This window comes from Megalopta genalis, chromosome 8 (assembly GCF_051020955.1).
Source record: "Megalopta genalis isolate 19385.01 chromosome 8, iyMegGena1_principal, whole genome shotgun sequence".
Lineage (NCBI taxonomy): Eukaryota > Metazoa > Arthropoda > Insecta > Hymenoptera > Halictidae > Megalopta > Megalopta genalis.
This window is the reverse complement of record NC_135020.1, coordinates 13015786-13029465: the sequence shown is the minus strand read 5'-3', so window position 1 is coordinate 13029465 and position 13680 is coordinate 13015786. Positions and strand designations below refer to the sequence as shown.

Genomic DNA, 13680 nt, shown 5'->3' with positions numbered 1-13680 from the left:
ACGCGAAATATGACCAACAAAAATCGCAGCCGTCTAAATGGTGTTTACAGTTCACAGTCACACCGGATGAATTTTGACCAAGCATTTTTGCCCGGCATCTTTCCTCTAATTACCTCGCTGTTTGCTTTGAGTATACTTGATGCCCAACTCACGATTGCTCGCAGCCGTCGCCGTTCCTCGTGGCCGGTCTCGGGGAACTCGAATCGCTACGACGATCATTCAAACTGTCTTCTTCGTTGTCGGACGTTTCCAGAACTCTCGTGAGCAAATGCGGTGTCCCTTCCGAGCCGGATAAACTAAACTCCGCCGGCAACTCGATGCTTTTCTCATCCTGCGACGTTAATGTTTCGATCCGATGATAATTTAGCGCGTGAAAATCATCTGTGCAAGAATCGTGTCTACTGTCTCTTATCATTAACGAGCGGGGTACCTCTTTCTTTAGCGTGTCCAACAGCCTCTTTCTGTCCGCCTTCAGTTCCTCAGCTTGTTTGGACTGCACGGTGTTCTTGAACCCGGACAGCTCCAGCAGAGCCAGGTGTGCGTCTTTCTCGGACACGGCAGCCTTCAAAGCTTCACGTCTGCGATACAATGTGATTTTACAGGTGGATCTTTCCGGGAGGCTATCGCTCGGGCTACTCACTTTACTTGCCGCAGATCTTTCAGCTGCGCGGTTCTTTCCTCGGCGAGCTTCTCGAGCCTGGTCTCGTACTTGTACAGCTTGGAAAGAAGCGGCTGGCAGGTGATGCATTTCAACGCTGAAGCCGACTGCATCGACGCGATTCTCTGCTGCAATTTTGCTACCTGAACGAACCGTGAAAAGTTGTTAGATCGTTCACAGGGTGTACAGGGTTTGCACTTCAAGGCCATCCTCCTGCAAATTCTAAAATATTAGAAGACCGCGACCTAGAGATTACACATTTGGAGTGCAAACCCTGCGCCAGATAAGCCCGACAGTGTTCCGAGGATTAATCCTGCTCACTTTTTGCAAGGCTTCCTTCTTCATCATCTCTTCATTCTTCCATTTCTTCTCGCTGTCGCTGGTGATGACGACGCTCTCGCGGAGGGCTTCGCTCAGTTCCTCGATCCTGCTCCTCTTCTCCATCAAATCTTTAGACATATGCCGTTCCTTGTCCTCTTTCTCTTTGATTATGTTTACCATTTCCTCGATCTGCTCGAGGTCTATCCTCTCGCTGAACGCTCGCTCCAGAGAATCCACCTCGTCCTCGAGCTGCTGGACCCTCTCGTCCCTGACGCGGATCTCCTCCTTCAGGACACCGATGTCGTCGTACTCGCTGAGCTCCTTCTTCAGGCCTGCCACCTCCTTCCTCAGCTTCGTTATCTCGTCCTTGTTCTCGACGATCTGCTGCTCGTGTGCCTGGATCTTGTTGTCCTTCTCGGAGATAGCGTGCTCCATCTTCTTCATCTTCTGCTCCTTCTCGCGCAGCTCACCATTCCCGTCCATGATCAGGCGGTTGCAGGGCAAATCGTCCGGGGCCATCGTCGTCCATCTATCCTGGACGTTTCGGTGATTCTTCTGTGCTTCTTTCCCTGCAAATTCACTCGATTAGATATCCCGAACAATCTGCGAGTACAGACTACGCTAGTTCGAAGTGTCTACGGTTATTCTATTATCGTTCGTCGCTCTCACCTCGATAGCTTTCCTCAACTTTACACAGTTCTCTCTCCAAACACCCGACTCGGCTCTGCAGCTGCTCGATCTTGCATTCCCGGTCCTCCAGCTTCATCTTCAGCCCGTCCACGTTGTGCTTCCTGACGTACTCCTCGAGCTGCGTGACCATCTCCTCCAGCTCGACGACCCTCTCCTGATCGATCCTCAGCTCTCTGTTCTCACCGCTCTTCTGAATCCACCTCTCCAGCTCCTGGATCCGTCTGTTCCCGTCGGTCACTTGGCAACGAAGCTCGTGCAGCTCTTTCACGTCAGGATTCTGCTTAAGGAAGTCCTCGAACTCAGCCACGGTGTACTCCAGCTCCTCGATCCTTCTGCTCTTCCTTTCCACCATGATCTCTAGATCTCGCAAGCTCTCGGTATCGGCGTGCTCCCTGAGGAAGTTCTCCAAAGACTCCATCTCTTGCTCGAGCTCGACGATCCGCCTGTTCTTCGCCTCGATTTCCTGCTTCCAGGACTCGCAGCCCTCCTTCGTTCTCTCATCGTTCTCCTTCGACCTTTTCAGTCTGGTTGGCTGGCTGTCCTCCGTCATCAGGCTCTTCAAGGACTCGAGCTCGTTCTCCAGCTGTGCTATCCGTTTATCCTTCGCCTCCAGCTCTCTTCTCCGCGAGTCCTTCTCCTCGTTCGCTTTAGGACTCTCCTTCCTCCAGGCGTCTTGGTCCTCGAGGCTCTCGTTCCTCGCGTCTTTGATCTTCTTGGAGCAGGTATGCTCCCTCAGCAGCTTCTCCAGGGAGGACGCCTTCAGCTCCAGCACCGTGATCTGCTTGTCCCTGGCCTCGAGCTCCTTCTTCCTGGTGTCCTCTATGTGTTTCGCGATCTCCGGGTCCTGTGTGCGTGCGTCGGTGCGCGTGGACGTGGTGTAGGCGGTCGTGGTGCGTGCGCGGAGGCAACGTGGGTGGAAACGTAACGAAAAACGTGAACGGAAAGAACGGTGGTGGGGGCATAGTGGGGGGGGGGCAACAACGCGGGGATTTGATTTCGTGCTGAACGACGTTAGGGTGCGTCTCCGAATGGCCGCGAACGTGCCATGAACCGGATGATCTCCTATCTTTCTCTATCTTTCTCTGTCATCGATGCTTCCGATTGTTCCGAATACATAGCTCCCTCCTTGCGCCGGTCGAATCCATTTGTCCATGGCTCACGGCGATCCCAAAAAAGTCTCTGACCATCATCTGTTTGGCGTTTCATCTCTGTCCCTCCGTGCCGTTTCTCTGTCCCTCGGCTTCTCACAAATTGTTATATTGTGAAATTTGTCTGTATACATTTATATTTATATATCTACATACGTATATCCTCTGCAGCGTACGTGTATATACACATGTACACACATGCGTCTGTCCTTTCTCCGTAGTTATTTATACATGTATATATATTTATGTATATATATATATATATGTATATATATATATATATATATAGAGATTTTTTTTTGTTTCGCATCGATAATCATTAACATTATTGTTGCCGTTGTCCTCTCTCGTTATTTTTACATTTATATTTATATTTATATGTATGTATATCTATATTTATTTATATATATATATTTATATTTATATATATATATCAATAATTATTGTTATTATCGTCATTATCTTCCCGCTATAATTATTAAATACGTTAACAATGGTCGCAGGCGTTACGTAAAATAATTATATATCTTGACGCGTGTTGTCCATCAGGCGAGTCAGTACGATCCTCTCGTCTTAATTAGTTCGTAATAATAACGGTTCGTGTACTTGTAAAGTTTCCGCTTAATATGCAAATTGTACTAAAAAGAACGGAGAAGGCGTCCCCAACGAAAATCGACCTTAGAACAAGCTTTTTAGGAATCCGGCGGGACCCGCCTGCTTTTCATCCGGTTCCGTGGCCGTAACATTCGGAAACGCACAGTTTTCGTGTGGGCATCGGTTTCAGTTTTCACGACAGGTTCGTCACGATTACACGGGGTCACGACGTGGATAAGACAGACAAACGAACGAACGAACAAACAAACAAACAAACAAACGAATAAACATAGACAGACAGCAAACACATCGAGCAAGCAGATAACGCGAGCGTGTGCGCGTGTCGTGTCCAGGAGCAGCGTGGAAATTCAAGAAGACAATTAATTAGTCACGATCTTGCGAACAGAATGTTGAAGAATTAGTATTTGTCATTTCATAGATCAGTTTTCGGCGTGACAGAGAGTAGAAGGGGAATCCGGAGTTGCATACTGACCTCTTGTTGCTGTGCAGTTGCGGCTTGTTTCAACTTGACTTGTGCGGCTTTTAGTGCACTGCGGACAAAGTAATGTGTTTCGATTAATCCCGATCGAATTTGTAACTAGGCTGGGCGACCACTTGGACCGTATACTACTGTGATCAAAAAGTAAGGTGAAATTGTCATTTAAAACTCCCGGACATTAGGAAGGCAGGCAATTGTTTTTTTCCTAGGTTGGTGGGACTGTCTATAACAATTGCCAAGCGTCTGTTTGTTAAAAGGTTTAATTATCTCCGAGTTACACGTGTTTTAGTAAACGACCAAAAGTAAATTTTTCGATTTTTACAATGGGTGATTTTGTTGAGCAAAGAACTTGCATCAAATTTTGTTGCCGAACGAATATTCTTGTGCGGACACGTTGAAAATGTTGCGGAAGGCCTTTGGTGATCAAACTATGGCACAAAAAAACGTTTATAAGTGGTACAACGAGTTCAAAGCGGGCCGAGAACGCGTTGAAGACGAACCGCGCTCTGGACGACCATCAACGTCTACCGACGAGGGCCACGTCCAAAAAATCGAAGATTTGGTGCTTGAAAATCGTCGATTGACAATAAGAGACCTCGCTGATAGTGTTGGAATATCATTTGGCTCAGTCCAAACCATTTTGAAGGATGTTTTGTGTCTCAAACGCGTCAAGTCTCGATTGGTGCCATGTCATACTGCATTGGTTCTTCGCGACTTTTTTGCCAAAAACTCGACTCATATCGTTCCGCAACCACCGTATTCGCCTGATTTGGCTCCGTGCGACTTCTGGTTATTCAGCAAACTCAAAAAGCCAATGCGGGGACGCCGTTTTGACACGATTGAGGAGATAAAAACCGAATCGAAGAAGGTCTTGAAGGCTATACCGGAAAAAGACTATTCCGACTGTTTCGAGGACTGGAAAAAGCGTCGGAAACAGTGCGTTTTATCGGACGGGGATTACTTTGAAGGGGATGAAATTGATTTGGAAGAATAAATAAAGAATTTACATTTTATAAACAAATTCACCTTACTTTTTGATCACAGTAGTATGTCACTTCGAGACAGGAAAATGTAATGGCACCCTAACTGGTCGTCTACGTATTTCCCTGCAGAACAATGCACAGTCGCTGTTACTTACTCTTGAAGTTCTCTGATTTGTCTCTCTTTCGTGTTCTGTTCTTCCTGCGTCATCTGCATCAGCTGCAGTAGCCTCTCGGTCTCGGCGGAGCTTCTGGTAGACTCCTCCTTTGCTTTGTCCAACTCTTTCTCCGCTGTCTCGAGGGCCTTCTGCATTTCCGTCAACCTCTTGTCCGGCGACCCACCGCTCTACAAAAATCAAGTCGAAGGTTATTATTACCTCATCGTCGCTCTTCAACTTTAATTAGTCGCTAACAGAGGTGTGACAAATTATTTGAAAAATTAAAAACACGGCTCCCGCGACGGTACCGAGGTAAATGTTGAGAGTAACTGCTAACATAGTTCTCTTGTCGGGAGGCCTTTCCCGGATCTCCTGCCATAATTATAACTTTGCAAATATACAGTGGTCCACGAAAGTATTCGTACACCTTTTAAAACTGAACTAAATGAGTTGTATTTTTTTCAGATGATAAAGACGTCTACTAGACGATTACTAAAATGCTTTTTTTTAAATTTTGCTATTACTTGAAATGAGAAAAAAGAAGAAAAATCTCTCGATTTTTAACTTTTTTATCTGAGCCTATAACGAAAATTTAAATAATGTCTTTCGTAGATCTCGGTAACTTTGTTGAAAATTTCATCGAAATCGGTTCACGAGTTACAACAAATTGAAGATTGCAAAAATCGCGGTTTTATCACGATTTTGACAAAAATTGGATGAAATCTGCAGTTTTTTAAATTCTTCATCCCCTGTAGCTCGACTCGGGGTTAACCGGGAGTAGTAAGTTACCAAGATCTACAAAAGGCATCTTCTAAAATGTTCATTACAGGCTCAGATAAAAAAGTTAAAAAGCGAGTCATTATTCCCTTTTTGTCAACCCAAGTAACAGTAAAATTAAAAAGACGCACTTCAATCATCGTCATAGTCCCTCCATCACCTAAAAAAATCCAATTCATTTAGTTCACTTTTGAAAAAGTAATTGCGCTTTAAAAGGTGTACGACCACTTTTCTGGACCACCGTGTGTCAACAAATACGCCCCATCGGATATCGGCACAATATCGAATTGCCAGCCATCATCCAGGCCTTGACCGTGTCATAAATAAACTGAGAACAGGGTAGCGTCGGTCTATCCGTCCTCGTTTTATAAACAAGCCGTCGCTAACAGATGTCTCCACAAAATTGTCCCAATCATTTTCATCGTCGACGGAGTATTAGTTACCGAAGTTTATCGTTCAAAGAGGTCCCTCTGAAAACTTCGAAGTGGACGCGCAGAGTCCGCAAGTAGGAATCCCCTTCGGATGGTCCTAGATCAGTGAACACAAAACCGATGCTCACCCTCTGTAACTGCTGCTCGAGCTGATCCATCTTCGCTTTCCGTTTCTTCAGGTCCTGGTCGAGACTTTGGAGCGTCCTCTCCTTCTCCTCTACTGTTCTAGCTTTCTGATCGACGGATTTGGCTCGATCCTCCGTCTGCCTTCTCTGCTCTTCCAATTGGCGTTTCTGTTCGTCTAGATGTCGCCTCTCTTGGGTAGTATCGGGACCAGGTTTCCCGCCGCCAGCTTGGAGTTTCTTGGTTGCCTGATGCAAGTTCACCTGCCGAAGTCGAAACCAAAATCGTTGTGAATAGAGAGCCCGGCACGGCGATCAGCTACTGGCTAGGCGAATTTTGTTAAGAAAGCCGCGACCATTCCGCGCGTTAAGTTCGCGAGTTGCTAGGGGTTCGCGAGGCTTCCGGGTAAAAACTGTCGCGCGTCAGCTTGCGCGACACAATGTACACAAAATATTCGTTTGCTCGCGACGAGTCGCGATCGTTACGGCGCGCGACCGCAAGATCCGACGGATGGAGCGACACGCGATGGAAAACGAGTCGCACGCACGGACGAGGAGAATGCTCTCCCGCAGTTTTTGCCACGGCGAACTATATATGTACAAATACATACAGAAAGGATACGATGAGAGGAAAGCGGTGTTCGCGCGCCGCTGGCGTCTTTCCTATCGACTGTTCCATAACAACGTTCAGTCGCGTGTCGAATGTTTCGATCAACGGAATCGGTCCAACCGGAAATGCTATATCAACGATCGACGGAAGGTGGTGTCAGCGGCGCGCGGACACGCGTTCTCTCGCACCGTATGCTTGGAGATAAAAAAAAGATAAAACTGTACAAGATGTAACAAGATGCAATCGATGAATGGCTGGTGAACGGCCAATTTGCGAACGGAACAATCATGTTCTATCTCCTGGCATCGGCACACGGTGCATGCTCGTCCAAATGGGACGCCAGAGGATGAACGGAAAATATGCTCGTATAAGAACTCCGATCGCCTCGTCGGGCGCGCAACAGAACAATATAGCGATAACAGTAAACGTGTACGTAATACGTTCGCGCGACGCGGGGGACGACACGGTCGCGACCCTTCGATTCTCTCGTTGGGACGAGAATATATCGTCAGCAGCCTGGACTGTGCTGCAACGGGAAGGAGAGGTCCCGATCCCGGTCGGTGAACACGTTCGTCGCCCCGCCGTCGCGGACGGCAATAACAAACAACAATAAACATAACAGAAGTAGAGGAACGGCGTAACATAGTCGAAGAAAGAAACGAACGTAAAATATGTATATAGAGCAAATGAGCGCGAAATGGCTGTGCTTGAGTCGCAATGGCTGGGATCGGGGGAGTGATGGTCTTTGAACTTTGGAGGATGAATAATAAATGGTGAAGGCGATGTTGCTTCGCTGTGAAGTGTGACGGACGCCCCGAGATTATACATGTACGCAACACAAAGATGAGAATGATGTGCGGGGTGCATCGTATCCGGTTGAACATCTGTATACGTATGTATATATACATGATCGCTCGATCAGTTCTAGATCTCTATTTCGGTATATATATAATGTACGTATATATATATATTTATAATTTTTATATATTTTTTTTTTTTTTTTGCGGCGTGTTATGAGCTGTGGGCGAGATTCTGCTTCGTCGACGACGAAGGCAGAGGCTGCGGTTGAAATGGGAAGACATAGAGAGACTTGAGAGGCCGCGCGGCTCTGTGTCGGCAGCCGGTCGACAACTATTATTATGTCGGCCGAAGGCAAAGCAACGATTGTTTGCCGGGCGACAGAGTGCAGACAGAGTGCGGGTGTAGGCGATGTGTTGTGGGTGAGCGCGAGCGAGTGCAGGTCGGTGCTGCTAACCTGAGATTTCTCGAGTTCCTCGCACAGCTTTTCGATCTGCGACTGAATCCGCTCGCGCTCGACAGTCTGCTCGGCGGTCTCCTTTCGCGCGCGTTCAAGCTCCTTTCGCAGCTTGGCGACCTCCTGGCCGTTCTGCTGTGACGGTTGCTGCTGCTGCTGCTGTTGCTGCTGCTGTAGCTGTTGAATGGTCTGCTGCATCTGCTGGATCTGCTGTTGCTGCGCGTGCAGCTGCCTCTCGGTCGTCTGGATTCGCTTTTGCAGCTCGGCCGCCTGTCGCTCGGCCGCGTCCGCCCGCTGCCTCTCCGTCTCGCAGACCTTCCGCCATTGCTCGAGCTGCGCCTCGCTTCCGCCGACCGACGTGTCCCTCGAGGCGATCTGCTTGTTCAGCTCCTGCACCCGTTTCTCGGCCTGCTCGGCTCTCTGCCGTTCCTTGGTCTGTGCCTGCGTCAGGTTCTGGACCTGCTGCGTCAGCCGGTGCACCTCCCGCATCTGAGCCTCTAGGGCCTCCTTCGCGGCTCTGTCCGGCGTCTGGGCGTGCGCCCTCTGCTGCTGAAGCTGCTGCAGCCGTCGCACCTCCTCGCGCTGACGCTCCAGCTCGGCCTCGTTCGCGTTCAACTCCTGCTGGAAGTTGACCAGCATCTCCTGCGACTTCTCGAGCTGTATCACCAGCTGATCCCGTTCCACCTGCAGCTGCTTCGCCTCCGCCTCGAGCTTCTCTTTCACCTTCTCGATCTTCTCCCAGTGTTTCTCCCGGTTCTCTAGGATCGCCGCGTTCTTGTCTCGATCTCGCATCGCGATCTGAAGCTCGTGCTGCAGCCGGGCCATCTCCTCGTTGCCCACCATCTGCTGTTGCTGTTGCTGCTGTTGCTGCTGCTGTTGCACCCGCCGCAGCTCCTGCCTGAGCGCCTCCCGCTCGTCTCTGAGCAGCTGAATGTCTGCGACGACACGTTCCATCTCCTTCTTGTTCGCCTCGGCTGCTTCTTGGTACTTGGCGGTCTGCACGTGCGTCTTCTCGAGCTCCTTGGCCAATCTGCCCGCCTCGAGCTCCACCTGATCGCGAGCGACGATCGCCTTGTCGAGGCTGGCCCGTAGCCGTTCGACCTCGATGCTCGCGCTCTCCGATCTGGTCTTACCCTCGGTCTGCATCAGCCTCTCGAGCCGGATTATCTCGACGCGGAGCTTTTCGTTGTCCGCCTCCAGGGCGTCCGCTCTCGCCTTCACCTTGTCGTGACGGTCGCGTATCTTCTCGGTTTCGATTTTAGCCCGCTCGATCTCGCCGCGATTCCGTTCCTGCGCTGCGTTCGCCTTGGCCGCCTCCTCGCGCGCCCGCTCGAGCTGAAGCTGCGTCTCGTGCAGCTTCGCCTCGAGCTCGGCGTGGCTGGTCTGCGTCCTCTTCAGCTCCGACTCCCGGCCCTCCAGACGTTCCCGCAGCTTATCCACCTCCTGCTGTAGCCTACTACCCTCGCTCTGCCACTTCTCCTGCTCGTACTGGTATTTACCTCGCACCCCCTCCGCACGCTCCAGATCGGCGCGCAGCCTCGAGGCGTCCTGCTCGGCCTTCCTCGCTCGCTCGAGCTCCGCAAGCGCCTTCTCCAGCCGGTCGCGGAGCCGCTCCACCTCCAGCTTCGCGTATTCGTGCTCCTCCTTCTGCCGTTCTTGGCTTTCCTGGTACTTGCCGAACCTGGCCGCGTACCTCTCGCTCTCCTCGCGCGCGCTCTCCGCCTCGACGCGGAGCCGCTCCGACTCCGCCTGCGCTTTCCGCACTTCGGCCTGCTGACGGTCGTGCTTCTCGTACATTTTCTCGATCTCCAGCTGCATGCGCGCCAACTCCTCCTGCGTCTTTTCCGTCGCCACCTGCGTCTTGTTCAGCTGCGAGTGGGCCCGCTCCAGCTCGAAGCTGATCCTCTCGTTGTCCGCGACCAGCTTCTCCCGCTCGTTCTGCAACCGGCGCAGCTCGGTCTGCGACTTCTCGTAACGCTCCCGTACCATCTCCAGGTCCACCGTCAACCTGTCGAGATCGTCCTTCGACTTCTCCTCGTGCTCCTTCGTGCGGCCCAACTGTAGCGCCGCTCTGTCGTACAGCTCTTGCACGTGGGCCAGCTCGTCCTGGGCCTTGCGCGCCTCGTCCCGGCTCTTCGACGCAAGCATCTGCTGCTTCTCAGCCTCGAGCTCCAGCCTGTCCTTGTCCGCCTCCATCACCTCGATGCGGTTCTGCAGTCGGTACACTTCGCTCTGGGATCTGTTCAAATGTCATACGATTATCCTCCATAATTGATCGAATCGTCTATAAGAAACGCGAGAATATCTCCTCGTCGATATATCGACGAGTTCTCGTCGGACTACGGAAACATTGTTATGCGAAAGAAATGTTTTTTTTTTTCCAACGGTCGGGCGACACGAGTTTTCTCAATCGTCCTCGCTAAAATCCGGAATGTCAGTCGATAATAAGAATTGTTAATAATAAAGGAGGTAATTTTACCTGTCGTACTTCTCACGCATCTCCTCGAACTCTTTGTTCGCGTTCTCCCGGTCCTCGTGCGCCTTGTTCATCGCGTACTGCGCTTTCTCCACTTTCTCCCTCAAAATCTGAATCTCGGTGACGGCGTCGTCCCGTTCGAGCTGTGCGGAGAAGAAAACGCAGCACCGCGTCGTTCGTTAGTTTATACGTTCAGGGCCGCGCGAGTCACGTATGCGTGATGCTAATTTTTTAATTTACGATTGTTCATATCGTAAAGATACATTCACGAGTTATTTGTTCAATTTATGTGTTACCTATGGCAAATGTTACAACAACGCTTGTTAAAAACATGCTATTAATAATATAAAATTTATTTTATATTAGTAAATTCTAATATATTAATAATATAACAATATATACATAGTTATTGTATTAGTAAAATATTAGTATTTACTAGTATAAAATAAATTTTATATTAGTAATAATATATATATATATATAGTTAGTTATTAGTTATATATATTATATAACTGTAATATATATTATAACTAATTTATATATACTTATTATAATACTTATAATATTATAAGTATATATATATAATATTATAATACTTATAATATTATTAATATATAATACTATAATACTTATTATAACTAATATATGTAATATATTACTTTTATGTTACTAGTACTAATTTAAAATTACTATTACTAATATAAAACAGCAGTTTTTTTGTGCTCCGTGAATCTAGTGTTAACTAGTTTTTTGGAAATTAACTTCTACTGTAATATATTGACCAAATTGAGTTTTACCAGGATTTGTAGAATACAAAACAGCTGATCCAATATTTCCTACGGTAAATCTTCACTTTCTAGCTTCTGACTTCATTAATTAAACGACTTTGATATCGCGTGAATTTCTCGAGTCAAATATTCGGCGCTTAATGCTTTAATCTCCGTGTCTAGGATCGGTTGGATCTGCGGAAGAGAGCAATAGAAGACACTCACCGTCAGCTTCTGATGGGAGTTGTGCACCTTCTCCCATCGTTCCTTGACCAGCTCGAGCTCCGACAACAGGTTCTCCTTCTCCCGTTGCATCTTCGCCGCCTGACTCTGCTGGAACTCTATCTTCTCGTACAGCTTCTGTATTTCCTCCTGGAAGCGGTCCCGTTCCTTCTGCAGCCGTAGCATTATGATCTGAAAGGAAGCGGGAAGCGAGAGCGTGACGATTACTTTTTAGTTCTCGCGTCGCTTTCACGGTAGCGGCGACCGTTTCACCCGCGCGAAAACGTAAGAAAACTCGGGGAGGAGTCCTCTTACCTGCGCCTTCTCGTATTTGTCCTGCAGTCGGTCCACTTCCAGCTGAATCGTTTCCCGTTCCTTTTGTATTCTGGTCGACTGTCCGAGGGCTTGGTCCAGTTGGCTCTGCAGGTTCTCGAAATCGTAGTTCTGTTTCTCGCGTTCCATCTGCATCTGTTCGGGACGGTTCGATTTGAGTTTCGGTCCGGTTAGAACCGGCTGAATCCCCCGCGCAGAGCACGCTCGATAAGCATCTACTTACTCTGCGAATCTCCGACTGCGACTTGTCCAGCTTCTCCTGAACCTTGTCCATCTCGCTCTGCGTCTTGTCCAGGAGAGACTGCAGCTTGTCCTGCTGAAGCTGTGATTTGCCGAGGGTCGCCTGAGTACGTTCGAGCTCCTCTTGCGACTTCTCGAGATCCGCCATCGCCTTGTCCCGTTCCGAGTGAAGCCGGGCTACCGACGCCTGTGCTCGATCGTACTCGTCCCGAAGGCTCTCCTGCTCCCCTTGAGCATTTTCCAATCTCGCTTTCAGCCTGTACACTTCACCTTGACTCTTCTCCACCTGACGGAATCACGGAAATAAAGATTGCGATTACATTTCCGGCCGTCCTCCCACAGCTTTCTCGGGTTCCTAAGCTTTCTTCGAGGTATTTCTCCTAGATCTGTAATACCGATCTCGCATTGCTGGGAATGGGCTTTCAACCGACCGGCGAACGATTATGGACAATGCGATCGGGGGTGCTGGAGATTCAGAGTTCGGTAGCTCAGAGCGTTGGTCGAAGAACGAAATTCCGGAGATTCAGTCGCGGATAAATATATTGTACGACGACATTTTTTGAAAGAGTATAACTGTTTCAAGATTGGACCTGGACGATTGAAATTTTTTGAGGTGCGAGAGGGGCTAAGTTTTTTGGACAACGTGTACACAAATTTTGCCAAACGTCGCGATTGGGTAGAATGGGAAAAGAAATTCAAAAATGTCTCGTTTTTCGACTTTTTATCTGAGCATGTAACGAAACGCTATAAGCTATAAGCTTCCGTTATGATTATCAACCAAAAAACTGTGAGAAATCTAGAGATTTTAATTTTGATTTTTCCACTCAACTGCTTCAAAATTTTTGCCCTTATTTTTGCACAGATTGTCTAGCAAACTTCTTATATCCAACATTCTCACGTGAACAAATTTCAATCGGTTTGGTTCAATTTTAATAAACGTTAATTCGTTTTAAAATATTTTTTATTATATTATTTTATTTTATTTTTTTATTTACTATTTTATTATATTAAATATTTTTTCTATTATATTTGTCCACGACTGTTCACTCCTAGAAACCGACAGAGGAAAATAATCGTATAAAAATCATACACGCGAGTACGCACATTCCAATTAAATAAATATCCATTAAATCCAATTAAAAGTATACAAATAATATCCATTAAAAATAAATTCCATTAAATCCAATTTATTTCAATTTCTCTACTCTTTTAAACTGTATTATTTTACTATATTTTTTATTATATATTTCACTACATTTACTATTTTATTATATCAAATATCTTTTCTATTATATTTTTCTAAAAAACCGACAGAGAAAAAACATGGTACAAAAATCATATCCGCGAGTACGCGCATTCCGTACGCACAAAATCCAATTAATTTCAATTTCTCCACCGT

General features: G+C 47.7%; 1 protein-coding gene across 18 annotated transcripts in view; it reads right to left on the bottom strand.

The window, feature by feature from the left end:
• brp (ELKS/RAB6-interacting/CAST family member bruchpilot) overlaps window positions 1-13680 on the bottom strand; it is a 168349-nt gene that overhangs the window by 9633 nt on the left and 145036 nt on the right. For 15 of the 18 annotated variants that reach the window (XM_076524062.1, XM_076524063.1, XM_076524061.1 and 12 more), the window contains 13 exons: window positions 12265-12567; window positions 12024-12176; window positions 11712-11900; window positions 10723-10862; window positions 8244-10482; window positions 6385-6642; window positions 5049-5236; window positions 3905-3962; window positions 1649-2513; window positions 980-1548; window positions 641-801; window positions 431-578; window positions 153-331 (listed from right to left, as the gene is read on the bottom strand). In XM_076524062.1, the coding sequence (XP_076380177.1) occupies window positions 153-331; window positions 431-578; window positions 641-801; window positions 980-1548; window positions 1649-2513; window positions 3905-3962; window positions 5049-5236; window positions 6385-6642; window positions 8244-10482; window positions 10723-10862; window positions 11712-11900; window positions 12024-12176; window positions 12265-12567 (5450 nt within the window). Of the gene's footprint in view, window positions 1-152; window positions 332-430; window positions 579-640; window positions 802-979; window positions 1549-1648; window positions 2514-2936; window positions 3535-3904; window positions 3963-5048; window positions 5237-6384; window positions 6643-8243; window positions 10483-10722; window positions 10863-11711; window positions 11901-12023; window positions 12177-12264; window positions 12568-13680 lie in introns of those variants that run through there. The other 3 variants (XM_076524067.1, XM_076524068.1, XM_076524066.1) reach the window with 2 other exon arrangements.